The sequence below is a fragment of the Vicugna pacos genome, chromosome 4 (assembly GCF_048564905.1).
Source record: "Vicugna pacos chromosome 4, VicPac4, whole genome shotgun sequence".
Taxonomy (NCBI): domain Eukaryota; kingdom Metazoa; phylum Chordata; class Mammalia; order Artiodactyla; family Camelidae; genus Vicugna; species Vicugna pacos.
The window spans coordinates 73115679-73136659 of NC_132990.1; the positions used below are offsets into that span (position 1 = coordinate 73115679).

General features: G+C 47.1%; 2 protein-coding genes across 2 annotated transcripts in view; one reads left to right on the forward strand and one right to left on the reverse strand.

The window, feature by feature from the left end:
- Window positions 1–2922: 2922 nt before the first annotated feature.
- Window positions 2923–8508, reverse strand: NAIF1 (nuclear apoptosis inducing factor 1). Its single transcript, XM_006205476.4, has 2 exons — window positions 7765–8508; window positions 2923–6066 (listed from the first exon to the last, which is right to left on the reverse strand). Exons 1-2 carry the CDS (start codon window positions 8273–8275, stop codon window positions 5594–5596), a joined length of 984 nt encoding a protein of 327 aa, XP_006205538.1. The 5' UTR covers window positions 8276–8508; the 3' UTR covers window positions 2923–5593.
- An 833-nt stretch (window positions 8509–9341) lies between these two features.
- Window positions 9342–20981, forward strand: part of SLC25A25 (solute carrier family 25 member 25) — a 31160-nt gene continuing 19520 nt past the window's right edge. Inside the window, exon 1 of the mRNA XM_006205472.4 lies at window positions 9342–9713. Within this exon, the coding sequence (XP_006205534.2) occupies window positions 9459–9713 (255 nt within the window). The 5' untranslated portion in view covers window positions 9342–9458. The remainder of the gene's footprint in view (window positions 9714–20981) is intronic.

Genomic DNA, 20981 nt, shown 5'->3' on the forward strand with positions numbered 1-20981 from the left:
TGAGTCTGCTGAGAGCCAGCACATTCCAGCACAGCCTTTATGGTCAGGCCATTTTGAGAACCACATCCCCCTTTGCAAATATCCATACCGAGTTTACCTTGTCGTCATCTGTAACAAAAAGAGTGGGTTTGTCCCACCCATTCTTCTCAACAAACACCTTGCCTCCCTCTCTGGCCCCAGCCAATTTCTCCTGGAGTCAGAAAGTCTCTTCAGGGAGACTTCCAAGTGTGTCTGCACAGATGCGACCTACCTAGGCCCCAGGTCCCTTTCTAAGGTGCAAAAATTTCCAGACTAAAAGGAGTCAAAGTGAGCCAGATCCTGCCAGAGCTCTTCTCCTTCTAATCTCTTGACTCAAAGCTACAGGAAATGGAATACTTCAACAGATTACCTTTCAAAGTTTGGGGAGCTCCCTTGCCTCCTGATTGGTGGATTGCAGGGAGTCCTCAACTCCCCTAGGAATGTGCTGGAGAGGCTGCCTTTCATGCACCTGGAGTCCTCACTCCAATTTATAATAAAAGCATCATGTTAGCTTGTTTCCAAAGATGGTCACCAACAGGTCCTCCTCTTCCTGTATCAGGAGCCACACCTCCATCCAGAGGTGGAATCTATTCTTTCATCCCTTTGAATCTGGGCCAGCCTGAGATTTCATGACCAAGAGAATATGACAAAGTGGTGCTGTACCAGATCTAAGCCTAACTTTAAGAAGACCAGCAGTTTCCACCTCCTTACTCTTAGAACCCCAGCCACCATGCTGGGAGGGAGACGAAGCAGCTACACAGAGGGGCCCAGGTAGAGAACTGAGATCCCCGCCCCACTCCCAGCCCCAGATGACAGATCCAGCAGAGTTCCCATTCCCTATCTAGCATTAGCTTGCAAGACATATGAGTCAGCTTTCTTGGAAGTTGATCCCCCAGGCCCAGTAGAACCACCCCAGGTTCAGTAGACCCACCCCAGCTGACATTGAGAAACACAGACAAAATGACCCCTCTAGGCCCTACACATACTGCAAAATCATGAACAATTAAATGATTATTGCTTTAAGTCTCTAAGTTTTGGAATGGTTTGTTACACAGCAGTAGCTCACTGAAACAGTTATCATGATTTAGCACCTATTCTGTGCCAGGCACTGTGCTAAGTGTTCTATGAGCATTCATTTGTTAATTCCTCATATTAACCTCATTAGAGAAGGATTTTTAGGTGAGGAAGCCAACTCTTGGAAAAATTAAATGACCCCATGCCAGGGCACACAGCCAGTAAGTAAGAAGCATGCTGATTCCAAAGACCTGGGATGCATTTGTAAGGAATCCAGCTCCTGGCTACAAACCTACGTGTGATCTTTCAGTCTCGACCATAGGCCATTTTGAAGGCTTTATGTGGCAGTCCCCACGTGCTCTTAGGCAAAGGTGCATTCCTAGCCTAGGTGCTTTCATTCGGAGGCCTCTTTATTGAGGGCCATCAGCGGAAGTCTTCCCCAGGTACCTCTGCCAAGACCTTCTTATCGGGAGGAATGGGGAGATACTTTGTTCTGACTCCAGTACTCACAACTTTTCCATTCCTGGCCCTTCCCACCCTTGTCCCCAGAACACACACACAAGTCCATAAAGCAAGGGCGTCCCTCAGCAGTGAAATGATCCCTTATCTGCAACACGTCTGACCCTGGCTGGCCCTGTCCCGTGGGGAACACTGGGACCCTACGGGGATGGCGCTTTCTCCCCTTGTTTATACCATCACAGTAAGTGACTGAAGGCTTGACTGTTACCCTCATTTCAGCTTGCTGTCTTAAGAGACTACTGAGAACGTGGCATCTCAGCTCTTGACAACTCGCTCAACCCGCCTCTTTCAAAACCTTTGTACCAGAGCCTCCGGGTGTCCAGCTCTTCCCTGTACTGGCCTTGGTTCCCATGCCCAGGCTACCCTCAGACCTTCCTACTCTCTGCTCTCCATGTCCTGGCAACCCTCTAGTTCCAGGGTCACATCTTTTTTCATCTGGCTGAAGCCACTTTTGACAAAGCTCTCACTGTGATCTCAAAAAGAGATGCCCTAGTTAGCTCTCCAGAGTATCAGATCCTGCGCTGATAATGACAGCAGCCAGTATTTACTGGGCACTTGCTATGTCCGCCCTGGGCACACGCTCAGTGTTTTCCGTGCATGATCTCGTGAAATGTGTTCATACGTACAGTGCTTAGAATAGTGTCTGGACATACTAAGTGCTCAGTAAATGTGTAACACCCCATGTCACCCCTGTCAGGTACGGACTATCATTCATCATCCTTATTTTCCAATGGAGAAAACTGAGGCCCAGAAAAGCTGAGACACAGTGAATAAGGGGTGGAGCCCATCTCAAGCCCAAACCTGCCAGAGCCCATGTCCAAGCACTGCCTCTCCCGGCCTGCTGTGCAAACGTATTGAATAAGAAACCTCTGGGTAAAATACAGTTCACAAAGGGAATCTCTGTGAAAGACTTCCAACAAAATGGCTTAAAATGTAAAAGATTTCAAAACTTGAAGTAGTAAGCGTCAGTGGCCTGGAGGATTTCCTTTACACAAAACTCCACATTTTAGGAAGGATTCCAAAGAAATCGCTCCCATATAAGTGACCGTTCTCCACCAGCGCCATCAAGGTGCAAAACCACCCTTTTCCCTTCCCTTTGACACTTGAAAGGGAACACAGTGATCTCTCCTATAGGGAGTAGGAGAGATCACTGTGTTCCCTTTCAAGTGTCAAGAAGAACAATAACACAAGCTGCCTTCTAGGCTGCCTCATTTACCTGGAAACTCGAGGTCGGGCTCAGATTATCTCTAAGTGATTTCATATCTCACTGGCAGCAAGGTCAGGATAATTAACAGTCAAGAACAGCAATTACATCTATCAAAACTCATCAAATTGTTCGTCTCAAAAATGTGTAGTTTACTGTACAGGAATCACACCATAATAAAGGTGTTTAAAAAAAAGCAAAGAGTTCAGAACAGCAATTTAAAAATATGGGACACTCCAGGGGATAATGTAGCTGTGTGACTTTGGGCACGTTGTTTAACCTCTCTGATCCTCAGTGTAAATTGTAAACTGAAAACGGCATTAGTATCTAATTCATGGGGCTGTTGCAAGAAGTCAATAAGGTAATGCTTATAAGGCCAGAGTAGGGGCTCAATAATTGTCAGTTTTATTATCACTAAATACTGGAGAGTGATAACTCTGTCCAGAAAGGCTGGGCTTCCTCCAGAATGAAGGCTGATCTTAAGTGAGAATCTGCTTGGCAGGACTTTTCAACTGTCCAGAAGAAACTCCTAGAACCAGCACTCCCTGGGGGCATTATCCCAAGTCCAGCTGAGTTTAAGCCTAGTCTCTGAGCCAAAGTTCTTAATCTTCAGAAAACATGAGAATCACCCAGAGAACTTGTTTACAATGCATATTCTTAGAGCTCTCCCTCCAGGAGTCTCTTCTAGGTTTTGGATGAGGCCAGGAATTGGTTATATTTAACAAACACCCCAAAGTAATACTCATCCAGAGTCTGAAGCACTGCCCTAAACCAGGGATGGGCAGGCTTTTCTGGAAAGGACCAGAGAGTAAATACTGTTGGCTCATGGCCCAGATGTCTCTGGCCCAACTACTCAACTCTGCTGTTGTAGCAGAAAAGCAACTAGACATTAAGTAAATTAAGGGGTATGGCTGTGTTTCAATAAAACTTTACTTACAAAGACAGCTGGGGGGCCGGATTTGACCTGTGGGACATAGTGTGCCGGCCCTTGCTCTTGGCAAGCCTATACATCTTCCATATATAACCAGTGAAGACACAGATATGTGTATTCTTTTTAAAAAGTGGTATTTCTTTAATTTAAAATTATGACCTGGAAAGAACCAGTCAGTTTAAGTGATCTAAACCTCCTCTTTATACCCAATTGGAACAGACACAACATTGGTTCAGATTGCCAATCCCAGAAGGTAACCAAACCAAGCTGCAAACCCTCAGGGAGTCCCTGAAGCTTCTCTGCTGGAGCCAGTAGACTCCATGGAGGGCGGGTGCCCAGGCTGCCAGGGGCCACCGTTTTCTAGACAGGCTGCCACCCAACTCCCTCACCAGCCTGATTCCTCTCCATTGCCCTGTAGCTGGCACTGCACACGTCCCCTACAGAGAGGTTGGTGGTGTAGAAGTCACTGCTTAATCGTCTTTGGGGGCATCTTCCCGTAATTGCGACAGTGGAGCTGAGCGATTCTAAACGTGCCCAGAAGGGCAGCACCTTCATTATTTAGCTGAGATCTGGAGCCTTGAGTTGTAACTATCGGTCACGTGTAGCCAAGGCGTTAGCAACAAAATGGCAAACTTGGGAAATGACTGGGGAAGATGCAAGGGTCTCGATGGTGATTCTGAAAATGAAACAGACAAATGCCATCCGGGTAAAGTCTGTACAAATGGGGAGAAAACATCAGAACAGAACCGGGAACGCCACCTCTTTCAGCACTGAGGTTGGTCTGCTCTTCCCCGAGCACAGAAGTCCAAGATCCCACTTCTTAGGTCAGCTTCAACTCTCCCACGCTGCACATTCAGGGCCAATCAGGCCTCCAGATTCACCCAACCCATCAGTGAGGGTCTCGCAAAAGCATGAGGTGCTGAATGATGTGAGAAAGGAGTCCAGGATGTGATACGATACTGGGCAGGCTTTTTTCTGCACTGAGTTTTGGAAACGCACAGTCAGTAGAGAGGCAAGGAGGAAGGGTGGGGTCTGAGCTGCCCTCCGAGGTCCTAGAGGTCTTCCCAGAGGGGTTCGTGTACAGAATAAATACAACTAGCTTGCAGGAAGCCTTCTGGAAGAAGCCTCAGACCCACTGCAGTGGGGCAGGAAGTAACATTTACAGCACCCAAAGCCTGATGCTTGACCTGAGTCAAAGCTGTCGGGACAAACCACCAAAGGGCTGCCCAAGGACGCAGTGGAAGACCAGATGGCAGCCAAGCTGTCCCCACCACACCCGGCACTGCGGCAGGCCACCGCCTGGGTGTACTGCAGGGGCAGCTCAGGGCACTAACAAGGGCCCCTGCTGTGCCTGGGTGTGGTGGGGTTGGGGGAGAGCATGGCATTAACTAGAGTCCCCTGAGAACTGAGGCACAGTGAGAAGGAGATAAGGGTGGGGTTTCCTCCTCACGCCCACCAGTCACTCTGCCTCCCAAGGGAGGAAGAAGTGCCACTGCCAGCACCACGGACATCTTACTGAAAGGACGGCACCTGGGTGGGGCGGCGGGTATCTCAGCACAGACCCTCGGCTGTGAGACGGCCCCCAGTGACGGCCTTCCCTATAGTTGTTCTGGTCTGAGTCTGGGTCATGTCACAAGCCCTGGCTCATGACAACGTGGGCCCCATCACCAGCGCCTGACCCCCAGGTTGTTAGCAGGACAGTTCCAGGGGTGGGGGTAAGAGAGTTGGGGTCCCAGGAACCCAACAAATTCTTCTTCATTTCTCAGAAACAGTGGACCCCTAAATGTCTCTCACATTGGGAGCTGTCCACATGGCCGGCCCTAGCCTAAGGCCAATTGCACAGCCCACTTACAAGACCATGGCGGTGTCATCCAATCACAGCGGAAGGCTGGCTCGACCCCCAGCCCTCACTGGATGATGCTGTCTGGCTGCCCATTCTGGGCCACTTGTCCAGGGTCAGAGGCAGAGGCGGGGTTAGGCATGTTGCTCTGCAGGTAGCGGCGGAAATCCTTGATCATGGGCCGGAGGACCTGGATGAGGACGCTCAGGGCTGCCTGGGTACCCTCCATGGCCTGAGCCTGGCGCTCCTGGGCGCAGGCCTGCACCTCCTGGGAGCGGCGGATCATCTGCAGCAGGTCGTTCTGCTGCTCCAGGTGCTGGGCAATCTCCTTCACGTGTAGGTTGGTGACCCGCTGCTCCTGGATCAGCTTGGCTGAGTTGAGGGCTATGCGGCTCTTGAGCGCCTGTGGCTTGACCGAGGCGTCCGTGTGCTGGGTCATCATCTCCACTGGGGCCTCGGCCGGCAGGGGCGGGGGAGCCTCGGCCGTGCAGTACTCTACCACTCCCTCCTCCAGCGTGTGATAGGTGGTCTCTGCGGGGACTGTGGGAGAGAAAGAGCAAAGGCAGGGGCAGATCACTTTCTAGAAAGAGTGAGGCTGGCCATGTGGGGTGGAGACGAGGCCATTAAGCCCTGTTCTGGGGAATTCAGGTCTCCTCTAGCTTTACAGCCTTTCGTGTATAAATCTAGAATCTAAGGGGGTTAGAATCTTAATCTACTTAATAACCAAAGGGCCAGCCCCAGATCTGGCAAAAGCAAAGATGCTAATAATAAGACCAGCCAAAAATGTAGAGCACCACTATGTGCCAGGCACTGTGCTAACCCTTTGCACTCATTAGCTCCACGAATCTTCATAATGACATCCAGAGGTCATTTTCAGAGACGAAGAGATAGACTCAAACATGGAGTGCCTTGCCTAAGGTCACACAGCTCATTTAGCAGGTCCAGGAAGCAAATCCAGGTCTCCCTAATATCAAAGTCTAATGTGCTCATAGCCGCTCACTGGGCCATTTCTGGCTAATAAAGGCAGGGCCACATGTTCCCTGAAGTGCCAGCACACAGCAGGCATCCTGGATGGGATTTTCTACAGAACTGTTTGCAGCTAGACCTACCTCCTTCGCTGCTTTCTTGACTTCCATGTCTTTCATGGCCAAGCGAAAAAGGAGATGGGAGTGGGGCGGCAGGAGCTGAAGAACCTAGTAAATGCCTCCCCATCTCCTTGACTACCTTGGTCAATGAAATACCTAAAGGCCCTGCCTGTTCCAGAACAGCAACTGGTGTAGACGAGTGTTTGATCCTCTTTCCCACCTCAATGTCCTTGAGAAATAAGACATCACAGGGGGATGGCACTCACACACACACACCCAGTTCCCTCAAGTCCTATTGGGAATCACTGAGTGATACAGTTTCCAGCCCATCACAAAAAGCAGTTAACAGTCACTGGTTCAAACCCTTATCTGAACTAAAAATTCCAACCAAAGCGAGTTCTCTTGTCATCTGTAGCTGAGAACCTTTAAAGGTACTCTAACTGGGCTGTTCGGGTCTCCACACATGGGGGAAAGATCAGTCTTCTCCATCCTTTAATGCCAACGACAACTGTGTGCCCCCACCCCCACCAGGAAGCCCCCTTTCTCTTTTGAGTCCTTAGGTTCTCCCAACTGACGGTGCAGTTACTCATACATGTGTCTTAACTGTCTGACTAGAATATAACCAGCCTATCTCTTAGACACCTTGATAATCCCAGTGCTAAGCACAGGGTTTGGCACAGAATTGCACTGATGTTTGATGAGTGAATGCAGGAACAGATTAACAACAAGTTCCTCAGCAGTGCCTGATAAATATTCACCACACTGAAAACCAGAATGTCTTTGTCCAGAATCGATGTCCATCTACCTATTCATTCAACAAATATGGCCTAGTATGTGCCAGGCCCTGTGATAAGTCCTGTAGGGATATAAACATGGTCTCTGTCTTCAAGGACCACATGGTTCAGTCATGGACTTGAATGGTGGCAAAACACTGGAGAGCAAGCCAGCCTGTCAGAAGTCCAGACTGTGTGCTGAGGAAGTCCCAGAGAGAACAAGATCACTTCTGTCTGGAGAAGCTCTTGGAAGGCCTCATGGTCTTCCAAGACTCCCATCTGACCTCTGACCCTTAGCGGCCAACCTTCCCTGGGCTGCCCCAGCTCTTGCTGGCCCTTCCCATTTAGGCACGCCGGACTGGGCGGGAGAGGTCACTCACTCTGTGTCAGGGTGACCGTGGCTGCGGCTGCGGTGGCCGTGGGTCCAAGGGTCACGGGGTGGATCTCTGTAGTGCTGGGCAGGCTGATGATGGTGGCCTCGCCCAGCAGGTTGCAGATGCGCTGTTGCATGGGGGTGAGCAGTACTGGGGCTACAGCAGGGCCACCGCCGCCACTACCCCCACCTGTCCCAGGCCCACCAGCTCCGTCTTCCTCAGTGGGCCCTGGGGCCTCACCACCCTCCACGGCCGCCCGGACCTGGGCAACCTTGCGACGGACCTCGGTCTTAAGGTCAGACCACTTCTTCTTGACCTCAGGCAGCTCCCTGCGGCAGGTGGCCACGGCGTTGACCCTTCTCAGGATGCTGTGCCACGCCGCGCTCTTTGCAGCCAGAGGGACCCCAGCGTTGAAGTGGTTCACCAGCAGGTGCTTCTTCAGTTCCAACTCCTCCACGATGATCTCCACCTCTCGCTCAGAGAAGTTCATCTTCCTCTTCTTGGCTGGGACGGCCATGACCTCTCCCAACTCTGCTTTTTAAAGAAATTATAATCCCCTAACGGCCCCAATACCCCTTCTCTTCTTCCTCAGCCTCGCTCGTCACCCACCCCCCCTCTACGGGGGATAGGCCGGGCTTGCCCAAGGCCAAGCACCAGGCCTTTGGTAACCCCCCTCGCTACGTAAAGTGCGTAGGGCCCAGCCCCGACCGGCTCAGCCCCTGCCAGCCAGCTGCGTAATGGCTTCCTGAATCTGCCTCTTCCGCCGGGGTGTGCGGAGATCCGCCCACTTCCCCTCTTCCCGCCTTCCAGAGCCTCTTCAAGGGAATCCGCCCTCCCGGTTGGTCGCGGCTCAGATATCAGGTCGATCACTGGTTCCCTTGATCTGTCGCTCAGCTAAAGGGCACGCCTACTTACTGTAATTGGTCTGATCATTGGTCTAAAGGTGTGTCTGTCGCTGCAGAGCGTTCCACCCAACTTAGCCTTTACTCAGTTCCATTGGAAAATCGTTCTGTCGTTCAATCATCAGCATTATGACTTTAATGCCGTTAAATTCAGCTATTTTATTGGTGGTTTAGGGAGTTAGATTACCCAGACCCGGCCTCCTAAGGATCCCTAGTGCTTTCGGCCTTGAGCCGTTGGCCAATTAATTTTTAATTCCACCCAAGGGCGCAGACTCTGCCTTACAACCACAGTTCACAATTGCTCCTCACGTAAATCCTATTTGCCACCGGAGATCAAGATCTCCCCGTACACGACAGCTCCTCCCATCCTTACGATGCCACTGTCCAAACAGCGCTTTTCAATGGAACTGGGACGCGGGGTCCTTCCGCCTGCCAATCACAAAACTTCTGCCTATCACTGCGTGATCGCCTCTCTCCGGCCCGGCTCAGCCAATCCCTACCGCCCTTAGTTTGAATCGGCCCGAGACTGAGCGGGGGATCGCCCCGCCCTCTCCATTGATCCGGGTAGTCTAAGGCTGCATGGGCAGTCCTCGGAGAGGCTCCGCCCCTAAGGGGGCCGTCCGGGTCTGTGACTGGCCGGCGTGCGGCAGGGCGGGGCTCCCGGAAGCGGCCCATCCCTCCAGCTTGCCGGCTTTTCCCAGCCCGCGCTAGCCGTCTGAGGACACCCGCGTGTCTTCCGCGCTCTCCCCGCCGTCCCGCCGCTCCCGCCCCGCGCCCGTCGCCCCGACCTCGCGCCCGATGGTGAGCAGTGTGTTGTGCCGCTGCGTGGCTTCCCCGCCGCCGGACGCCGCCGCCGCCGCCTCGTCGTCCGCCTCGTCCCCGGCGTCCGTGGACCCGTGCGGCGGCGCCGTCTGCGGGGGCCCGGACCACCGACTGCGCCTGTGGAGCCTCTTCCAGACTCTCGACGTCAACCGCGACGGCGGCCTGTGTGTCAACGACCTGGCTGTGGGGCTTCGGCGCCTGGGACTGTATCGCACCGAGGGCGAGCTCCAGGTAGACAACGCGCACCGTTTGCGTGGGTGGGGAGGGTCCCCCTTCGCGCCCCAGCATCTCCGGGAGGTCCAGGTGACAGGTCTGGTCTGCACCACCGGCTTCTTGGGTAGCCCCTTGGATCTTGGCAGGCTTGGTGGACGACCTCACGGGCTAGCTGGAACCCTCTGGGTGACAGATGGACACCCCACTTATGCCCTGGTGGGAGTGGAACTTAATCTCTGTGAGCGCTTGGGTCTGCGGGAAAGGCTCTTACTGGGTACAGGTGGTCACCCCCTGGGTATTCTTTTGGTAGAAAAGTCCCTTCTTTCTCGGACTTTCCTCAAAGTAGAAGGCCAAGTCTCAAGAGTCTGCCCTATGTCACCTCTGACCTCAGGGTTAAGCTTTGATGTTCCCTTCTAGCCACCATTAAGTGGTTTCATCCATCCTCTTCCAGGGGCACCCCTCCTTCCCCTCTCGTTTCCATGCCATCCGTGGGCCCTGATCTGGTTCCCCTCAGAAACATGTGGGAGTTGAAAAAAAATGGGAACTGGGGTTTCAGGCAGATTGGTGACATGTGGGTGGTTAGACTCATCCCCACTGACTTGCTTATCCAGGAGGTGGGATTGTGGTCTACAGGGCTGCAGATTGAAGTGAAAGATTCTAGGGGGAAATTTTTCCTAAAGGTAAAAGTGTGGTCCACCTAGGAGGGATATTGTTACTCTTGTCCTGGAGTGGGCTCCTGGCCAAGGGGGAAGGGGACAGAGAGGTGCTGTCCTTTTTGTATAAAAACCTCTAGCAGAGGCTGTTTCTTGCCCTGCTTCTCATATGTTTTTCTATGTGACTTTTTAGTTGTAGCTACCCTTTTCCATGTATTTCATTTACTGTAGCTTAACCTGATTTATAACCTGGAGGAGGAATACCAAGTACTTTACCTAGTAACCTGTTTTTCTTATAGCTGTTAGTTCCTTTGGTCCATTTGTACATACCAGAATTAGAGAATCTCTCATGGCTAAGTGTGAAAAAAAAATCTTGTAAAATGCCAGTGAATTAAGCCAATTTGTCAAGTAGGTGTATGTAAAGTGTTTTTAACTTATGTCCAAGATATCTTGGATCAACATCCAAGATATTTCACCTGCTTAGGATGAGCCTAGGAAGACCAAGTATAACACTGTGCAAGATAAAATCATTGGGTTAAGTCCAAGAGCCTTAGAAACAAGTTTAAAAAAATCTTTTAAAGTGTGTTTCATAGAAAATGATGTGAGCTGGATATTTTCTCATCCATAACCGATGAATAAATCACTTGGAAAGACGGGATGGCTAAACTCAAAGGGTCTGTGCCTTGTGGGCTCAGGGAGGTGTGGGCCTAGGTGAACCTTTCTTCTTTTATGAACCTACCACATTGTATATGCCACTAGGCATATTGAGGTCATCTGGCTGTGGGAGTGTATTTGGTGTTTATACCATGCTTTCTGCCTCAACTGGGAATCACAGTGTTCTTTCAGTTTGTGGCACATTTGATAGTGATCTTAATCCATTTTGGGAGCAGTAAATTTCTGAGGGCAAATAAGGAGAAAGTGATCATTTTTCTTTCCAGTGTTGAAAGGAAAACCTTTTTGATTAACCAAAGGGAGCCTAGCCCTTTGGGGTCACATTGGCTCTAAAATCTTCAGCTCTGACTAAGTTCTATGATCTAAAACAATTCTCTTTTATTCTTTTGGTGTGTGGATTTAGTATGGACTCTGTTTCTACAACTCTTTCAGCCTTGAATGGGAAATTATACAGCTTTGAGAGCTTGGGAATGATCCATTTTATTCATTTATTACCGGTGGAGGAGCACAGGTCAGTTCTGTGGCAAACAGTTTAAGAATTAAAGAAAGAACCTTCCTTTTTGTGAATAGCTGGGCAACAGGAAGACAGCCTGCCTCCTGACCCCCACCACCACTTCCTGTTGCAGTAGTATCAGTATTAGCTACAATGCAGAAAAAGTCGTGCTGCAGTTTTACAGAGCTAGCAAAGGCAAAAGAGAATCTGGAGGGCCGTTTAGTTTGAAATGGGTTCTGTGCCTCGGGACTAGGTACTGAAAACCACAGCATCAAACTTTGGCAGCTTCTTTGTGTGACCCTGTAGGACCAGTCTGAGAGGCTCAGGTTTGCACAGGAATCAGCTAAGTGATTTTCAGTAGGTGATGGGTGAACCCGGGCCTTGTGACTGTACAAAGCCTCCTGCTAGGTTACAACCTTTGGGTCAAGTTTTCTTTAGAAATGAACCAGCAGGTTTGGGCATCTGCCTTTGTTTTAGAAGAAATGGGGAGTCAAGGAAAATATACTTAAAATGGCAGTGGGCAAAAAAAACAGTGGCGGCCAGCCAGGGAAATTTTCTTTGTAAAGAGCATGTGAGCACGAAGCCTGTTCGGGGACAAAAGAAGGGAAGAGTTTATTAGGGAAAGAAAAAAGATGACGACAACAGTAGCAACTTCAGGAGATGAGACTTCAGCTAGAGCTAATTATAGCATTGCCTATTTAAGGCATTTCCACGTGACCAAACAAAATGTCTTTCTGAAAACAAATAATAACATAGGTTAGAACTCGGGCAGCCAGTTAAGGAAAGAACACAAGCTGTGTTACATGTCAACAGTTGTTTCTTTAGCTCAGGCTTGTGAGGCTCTCCCAAGGGGCTTGTGTTTGATGCAGGTGAGGATTCTAGAAGATGGTGTGGTTGCGTTTGCCCATTCAGAGACTTGCATACACACCATCGAGTTTAAGCCTCACAAACTGGGCTTTTGGGAGAACTTGAGGAGCAATCCATTTAGAACCCCATCTGTTATTCCCAAAATAGGTGTCAAGATTATCCAGAGGTTATCCTGTCAAAAATGAGAATCCACCTTGCCCTAATTCTCCCCTTAACCTGAGCAGTATACATGAGGCAAACTCTGTTGATTTGAAATAATTGAATGGAACATCTTTAATGTCAAGTTGGTGTTGCTTAATCAGACAGTATTATTGAACTCTATACCTTTTAAATGTTTGGCCATTTGTGGGCAAGTATTTACCTAAGTAGCTGGATTTAGATAAGATAGGCTAAGAAGAGCCATTTCTGTAGAAAAGGGGTGGACATAATTTGATATAATATAATGACCCATTAGAAAAGGAAAAATGCAGACAAAAATGCTGTTTGCAGACTGGATTGAGTTCATACATTAAACTAACTGCGGGGGGGTATAGCTCAGTGGTAGAGCATAGGCTTAGCATACACGAGGTCCTGGGTTCTATCCCCGGTACCTCCATTTAAAAAATTGTTTTTAGTAAATAAATAGATAAACTTAATTACCTACCCCCACTTTAAAAAATTAAAAAAAAACTGACTATGTTATTATATTGTTGTAAAATTGGTTCCAGGCATGAAGAAATTATCCTCAAGTCAACTAGAAGATATTTTTAAAAATTAGTTGATACCTGGAAAGGTGGAGCTAGGTACCCTGATTCTAAAACCAAGTGATAAATAATGTACCAGAGTAGGTCTGATCTGGAGCTTCAAGTGGTGAATTCCTTTGATGTTCAAAGAATCATCAATTGTTGAAGCCTCACAGAAACCACAGGGAAATGAGACAAGCAAATATTTGGCTGGTATTCATTTCTAGTCCAGCTGAGCACACAGCCGTGGGATGAATTCAGTGAACAAAACTGTACTCAGAGAGGACTAGCTTCATTAAACTAAATCAGAGCAGACTTTCCATTTTTAACCCCTTCTTCTTTTACTAATGTGAATTTGGCAGAACCAAACAACTTAGTCTTGGGTGTGGACGGGTCACTGGCCATTATAGGCTGGCCTCCCACCCAGTAAGGGGAGCATTGCTGCTGTGGCTTCCTTCACAGAGGGTCATTCAGCCCCTTCGTCTGTGGACCTAGTCAGGTTCATTGTGAGTCCTTTCTTAGACCAGGCTGAAGTCCGTCTACTTGTTATCTGCTGCTTATTTGCCCCAAGTGATCCAAGGGTCCCTGAAAACATTTGTCTTATCTTCCTACAATCTCTGCTGCTGCTAAAAGCCATAGATTTCACCAGGCTTTTCCCACATGACATGCTGTCCGTACCTTCACGGTCCCTTCACCAAGGCCGTGTACCTTGGAGTTAAGAGTGCAGGCTTTCCTTGCAAACATGACACAAAGTAAAAGAAGTCAGTCCCAAGGAACCATGTATTACATGATCCATTTTCTATGACACTCCAGAATGAGCAAAGTTGTGGAGACAGAAAGTAGATTAGTGGTTGCCTAGGCCTGGGAGTTGAGGGGAACAGAGAGATAGGAAGGTGATAATTAATAATAGGTATGCTTTTTTTTTTTTTGAGGTGATGAAAACAGTCTAGAATTGACCATGGCGATGGTTGCATGGATCTATGAATATATGAAACGCCACTGAATTGTACACTCACTTGAATGATTTGTGGCCTGCAAATTGTATCTCAATAAAACTGTTTAAAAAACCCCACTAGAGGCTTTGTGGTATAAACCTGGGTTCTAGTATTGTCCCTGCCGCTCGCAAGCTATGTGACCTTGAGCAAGTCACTCAACCTCTCCAGGTCTCCTAATCCATCTCCTTATCGTGGTGGTAGGACTACTTCAGTGGGTTGTTGTGGGGTTGAGTTAGATGAAGTCCGTATAGAGCCTGGTACAGGGTCTGACACAGAGGGTGTTCAACACCAAGTGACTTTTCCCCATATCGAGTCTTTCAAAATAAGATGCCCAGAGTTAGTCGTAATCGGTTATATTTTTTTTATAGGTTGCTAAGATGAAACATGGACTAGAAGGAAGGAGAAAGGCTGGGTGGGTGGGTGGGGGGTAATAAAGGATGGTTGGCAGTAAAAGGTGTGTAGCCCCTGGGACAGGACCAGCTCCTGTCAGCTGACAGGGCTGGGCTCTCTAGTCTTTAGGAAGATTAAAACAAGAAAATAATCTTTGGTGGCAGGAGATTTTGAAAAAGTTACTGAAGTGTCACCGTCACTTTACACACAACGATGTCTTTGGCTCACAGGTTTCCCGGAGGGAAATGGGCCCCACGAGCTCTGCTCTCACCAGCCTGTTGCCTGTTTCCCAAGCCATGGATGGTCTTTTCTCAAAGATGGATTTCACTTTGAAGCTGTAAACAGGGAAGCTTCAAGTAGCGCTTAATTAAAACTTTTGGAAATTATCTCACCTTGTCCTTTTGTGGAAGTGGGACTGGGGCTCGGAGGTCAGGCTGATTGAAGGCAAAGGCAATGGCAGAACCCAAGGTTTGGACTCTGCCCAGTTTAGCTCAGCATACACTGCCTCCTTCCTTCCATGGCTGGAGGTCCTTCTAATGAGCCCTTGAAACTTTGCAACCTTTATTTTTACAGTTTAAGACATGGATGTATCTGTGCATGACCTCAGCTCAGCGTTTTTAAGACCCCTGATGGTGCTCAGGCAGCAAATGACTGAAATGACAGGGACATTCTTCCTAACTGCGGGCTGTATGAGGCACAATACCTAAAGAAAAGAAGATGTTGTCTTAAAGATGTGCCTCCATATAAAGTAAATGAATAACCAAAGTAGACCATAAGGAGCTGCTTATCGGCTTTAAACTCTTGGCTGGGAAGCTTGAAAAAGGAGGTGAGTCATGGCTTATTTTCCCAGGGTTCAGGGGAAACTGGAGACGGTGGCTGTCCCTGTTTCTGCTGCTCCTTTGTGAGGCTTCCCACATTCCATCCACCCCTGGCCTCCTGCCTTCTTTCTCCCAGCCCCCCTCCCCCCTTTCTTGGCTGGAGTCTGATGTGACTCTTCTTACCAAAAACAAGGAAAACCACCTAAACTTATGTGAGAAACTACCCCCCCCCCAAAAAATATTGACATGCCAGTGGTGAGAAAAAGATGGGCAGGGAGTAGTTCAGATCACCAAGAATAAAGCAGAGTGATGGATCCTTGTCTTTGGCCTGACACAATTAAAGAGCTGTGTTGGTTGAAACCACTTCTACAGTGGACACCTTCACCATCCTCTTGGCCTGTTCCCCACCCCACTGTCACTTTTGGTTGGTGGCCTTAGCTCAAGTTTGAACCCCTACAATGTTAGAACTGAAAGGGCTTTCAAGGTTTGTCCAGTTCAGAGAGGTTAAATGACTTGTCCAGGATTCTTCTACAGAAGCACCTTCGGGAGAGATGACATCCCGGTAGCAGCCCTGAGTGATGCATTTATGGACACTGATTAACTTTTTCACTTTTTTCATGCATGTCTTGGGTGTAATTTTTTGCCAGACTTGCTTCCTTAACCTATGTAAGCAGTTAAAGTAGAATCTGGTAAATAATACCTTTTCTGAATTGTTTCTGAGTGCCGGCTGGTATAAACCAGTCATCCTTACACGAATTCTCCCAGCTGCCCTTCACACCCTGAGCAGTTCTGATGTCTGTTTGCTGAAGGCAGCCGTCTGTCCGGTGGGTTTCATACCTGAGTCTGGGCTCTTCCCTGTGAAGTCCTCCCCGAGTACAGAGCAAGCAGCCTGTGACAGCTATGTTTGCACTCATTCAGACGGTCTTAATTTTAGAGTGCAATCCTGAAATCAGCTTTAAGAGACTGCAAACATTTAGTGTTGTTTTAATAATAAACCTGCTGCTTTGCCGTTTTTATGTGGGCGAAGAGAAGGAACGAATAAAGATCAAGTGGGCTGAACACGTGCCTATGGTTTGGTTCCCACTGATCAATTTTGGGTTGGTTGAGAAATTTCTGATCATTTTAGGTGATTGGATTTTTGCATGCCGGCCTCAATACCAGATGCTCCCCATCCTCCTTACACTTGGCATATTTCTAATCTGAAAGGAGAACCGTGCTCTTACAAGAGCAGGAAAAGAAGAGGACTTCACGCTGCGTTTCTGTGCAGGCTCTTGCTTCCACAGATCTTTAAGTTACGTGCTACATCTCAAAATCCTATACTTAAAATTGGGTTAATTTTGTACACCCCTAACTTTCCTTTAGAGAAAAGAGAAAGACATCTTTATTAGTTGGCACTGACCTAGAAATTGGGACCTTGGTGGAGACAGGTTTTTTACCAGAAGTTAGCCGTCCAAGAGAATGGGGTGTTTTCTCTGTGGGGCACTTCTCTTTTCCACGGTCACAGGAGTTCGCTTCACGGAGTTTTTGCCAAAGCTAGATTTTCTGGTTTTACTTCCTAAAATGGAAATAGATCGGGGGATTTCACCTTTTTCATTACCGCAGCTTTGTTACCTTCACTGCCAAGTGAGGCCGGTGCCCGGCTCCTCTTCACTGTCTAATTGTGGGCTGAGTCGCGGGTAGGAGGCTGTTTAATTTTAAAGTCCTGCGTGATATCCTGAAGCCATTCCTGCGGTGAGGCGGCCTGGGACAGCACCTAGGATCTAAGTGATTTTTTTTTTAAATTACAACCATTTTTTTCAGGATCTAAGCGTTTAAATTCACCAGTTGTTTCATTTCAGAGGAGAAGGATAGTCACCTTGCACAGTGGTGCCTATGAAATGGCGAATCATTCCTATCAATGTATGAAAGAGATCCTTCAAACTCTTTTGCTCCTGTACCATCTGAAAAGAATTTTAAGAAACGATGGGCCCCTGGCACATTGTTAAGTTGACATCTAAAAATCTGTCAGAAGTTTAGTAGCTGTGGAGGAAATAATTTCTGGCATACAGTATATCTGCTATAAATGTTTTCATTTGTTGGTTTTAGTTTTGGTCAAAACCTTAGAGTTTTGCAGATTTGAATCGTTCAATTTATGAAAAATGCTCTCCACATAACCTACTTGGCCAAGCCAGTCCTCCTTTTCAAATCACATCAGTTTGGCTTTCTGTCAAATAAAATCTGGCTTTATTTTTCAGTTAGAAATAAAGTGTTAATAGTTTTCTGACAGCATCTCTTCTGAATGCTAATTATAATTCTAAGATAGATGGGTATTAAACCTGGTGGAGACAGACAGGGAACATTGCCTGGAGTCGGTCGTGGGAGAGCTCTCTGCCCTGTTACAAGACTCCCTCAAGGAATCTCCAGTTGTCCTGTGTGATGTTCCAGGGTCTTTTATACCCTGGGCAGTTCATCAGGATAACTTGGAATGGGTTCCCACCAGTGGTCCATTCCATTAGAATTTGTTGTTTTCTCTGAAAAATATGGGTGATCCTGTGACACATTTTTACCTGCCAAGTCTCTATTTTCTAGATTCTTGGAAGAGTGGGTTACTTCTGCAGGTGATTAGCCTCATCTTAACCAGGTTCTGTTGATGTTTATAAATCTACAGTTACAGAAGGGTAATGCTTGCCAACCCTGTCTCATACCCAAGAAAGTTAAGTGAGTGGAGTTGTGTTACATATACTAACTGCAAATGAAACTACTGGTCTACCAGATACTGGTGGTTTTGGTGATGCTGTGGTATAACGAAAGAGATGTACTGCATTAACCCACGAGGAAATCAAAGATACTAGAAAAAGTGCTTTAAAATAAAAAAATTGGCAAAAGTATGCAATTGAACAGATTTTCATTAATCCCTGTGTTGTTATCAAAAATTCCTGCGCTGGATGCACAGTGAGGCCAAACAAACCAAAACAAAAAAGTCTGGATCAGAAAAAGGTCTATTGCAGGGCCGAGCAAGGAGGACGGGTGGCTTATGCTTGAAAGACCCGAACTCCCCAATGGTCTGGGGGGGAAAGCTTTTGTAGGTGAAATTTGGGGTGAGAGCAGCAGGGTGTGTGACTTTCTTCTGATTGGCTGCTGGGGAGGTAACGGGGCAGTGTTCCAGGAATCTTGTGCTCAGCCTGAACTTGACACCCTCCACCTGGGTTGGGGCCTTAGTTCCTGCCAAAGAACTCAGAGATACTGCGATGTATATTCCTTAAGAAGGAGCCAGGACACTGTCCCAAGGCTGCACTATTGTTTCTTGACTGTTCCTCCCTTGTCTCTGCATTCCCTCCCTTCCCTGATTAGCAACTGTTTGAATCTGCCCTTTGGAACTCAGGGCAGGTCTAGGAGGCTGAATGAAGCCTATTTCCTACAAACAAGAAACAGGGGACACGGAAAGGCTTTGTACTCAGGAGGACCCCACAAGGTCCTGCTCTGTTTCAGTCTTAGGTGCTGGTCAAGGGAGATTTTAGGACAAATAAGGCCTGGTCTCTTCCTTGCCTAGTTATTTTTTTTCTTCTGCTGACTTTAGGTTTAATTTGTTCTTTTCTGGTTTCTTGAGGCGGAAACTGAGGTCACTGATTTGAGACCTCTGTTTTCTGATGCAGGCACTCCCTTCTAAGGACTGCTTTGGCTGTACCCCCCAGGCTTTGATGTATTGTGCTTTCACAGCATTCCAAATACTTTCCAGTTTCTCTTTTGATTTTCTCTTTGACTCATGGATTATTTAGAATTGTATTATTTCATTTCTAAATGTTGAGGTATTTTCTGGATATCTTCCCATTATTGATTTCTAATACAATTCCACTGTTGAATCCTTTTAAATTTCATGAGACTTGTTTTATGGGCCAGAATATGTTGTGTGTGTGCTTGAAAAGAATGTGCATTTTAGTCTTGCTGGGTGGAATGTTGTTATATAAAGGCCAATTAGGTCAAGTTGGTTGATAGACAGTGTTGTTCAAGTTTTGTGTGTCCTTACTGATTTTCTGTCTGCTTCTCTATCATTTACTGAGAGAAGGGTGTTAAGATCTGACTATAATTGTGGATTTGTCTCCTTTTCCTCACAGTTCTGTTGGATTTTGTCACGTGTTTTGAAGCTCTATAATATGGTACAACAACATTTCGGATTGTTGTATCCATTCTTTTACTTTTAACCTGCTTGTATCTTAAAAGTGTGTTTCTTATAGGTGACAGATAGCTGGATCTTGCTTTTTTTAATCCAACCTGACCATCCCTACCTTTGAATTGAGATGTTTAAACCGCGTACATCTACTGTGTTGATAGGGTCGGGTTAAAATCTGCCGCCCCCCTGTGTGTTCTCTGTGTGCCATCTGTTCTGCTTTCATTTCTCTCCTCCTGGCCTTTGTGCTGTGGTTCTCATACATTTTTACTTCTATATTTGTTCTAAACCCACAATACATTATTTTATTTTATTTTTGCTTTAAACAGTCACTTACCTTCGAAAGAGATTTAAATAAAAGGAAAAAGTTCTCTATTTACCCACACAGTTACCATTTCTTGTGCTCATCATTCCTGTCATTCCATCCCTCATCCGGTGTCATTTCCTTTCTATCTGAAGGACTCCTTTAACATTTCTTGTAATGCAGATCTGCTGCTGATCAATTCTTTCCGCTTTTGTAAGTCTGAAAAGTCTTCTTTTTGCCTTCCTTTTGGAAGGTATTTTTCTAGGTATAAAATTCTGGGTTAACAGTTTCTGGTGGAAAGTCCCCTGCCATTCTGATTTTTCTTCTTCTGTGTGTCATGGGTCTTTTTCTCTAGCTGCTTTTAATAAAAATTTTTCTCTTTATCACTAGTTTTCAGAAATTTAACTGTGATGTTTCAATAAATTTGGGGAAAATCTCTCCATTATTGTATTTCTTTAAATATTTTTTGTCTCCACCTTCATGAACTCCAGTTGAGTCACGTTAGTTAGTGGTTGTCCCACAGCTCACTGATGCTCTGTCCATTTTTTTTCTATTGTTTTGTTTTTTTCTCTGTGTTTCATTTTGGAAAGTTTCTACTGCCATGTCTTCAAGTTCGTTCACCTTTTTTTCTGCATTCTCTAAGTATAAAACCACCTAGTGTATTTTTCATCTCAGCCATTGTCGTTTATCTAGAGTATCTGCAGTGTCTGTAACATGCTTGGTCTTTCCGTTAGCTGCTTGAGAGTGTGGGATACACGTGACTTTTAATATCCTTGAGTACTAATGCTATCAAACATGCCATTTCTGGGTCAGTTTCAACAGATTGATTTCTATTCTCATCACAAGTCATCTTTCCCTGCTTTACACTGCTGTTAATTTTTTATAGGGTTTTATCTTGGGTATATTTGTATTCCTATAAACATTCTTGAGCTTTACTCTGGGATACAGTTATTTGGAAGCAGTTTGAGCCTTTCGGGGCCCGCTTTCTAAAGCTTTGTTAGTCAGGCAAGAACAGCATTTAGTCTAGGGCCAGTTTTGCCCCACTATTATGGCAAAACCCTCTGAGTACCCTTCCTGAACCTTCCCGTATTATGAGGTTTTCCACACTGGCTGGTGGGAACAGGAACTATTCTCAGCCCTGTGATGCCTTTGGACTGTGATTTCCCCACCCTCAAGCAGTTTCCTCTCAGTCACGTGCTGTGATGCTTGGGGGCCCTCAGCAGATCTC

Bases quoted from the DNA above. Each gene is read 5' to 3' on its own strand.
- NAIF1 (XM_006205476.4), bottom strand. From the start codon at position 8,275: ATGGCCGTCCCAGCCAAGAAGAGGAAGATGAACTTCTCTGAGCGAGAG. The intron at 6,067-7,764 runs GTGAGTGACCTC...TCTCTCCCACAG, and splicing joins CACGGTCACCCTGACACAGA to TCCCCGCAGAGACCACCTAT.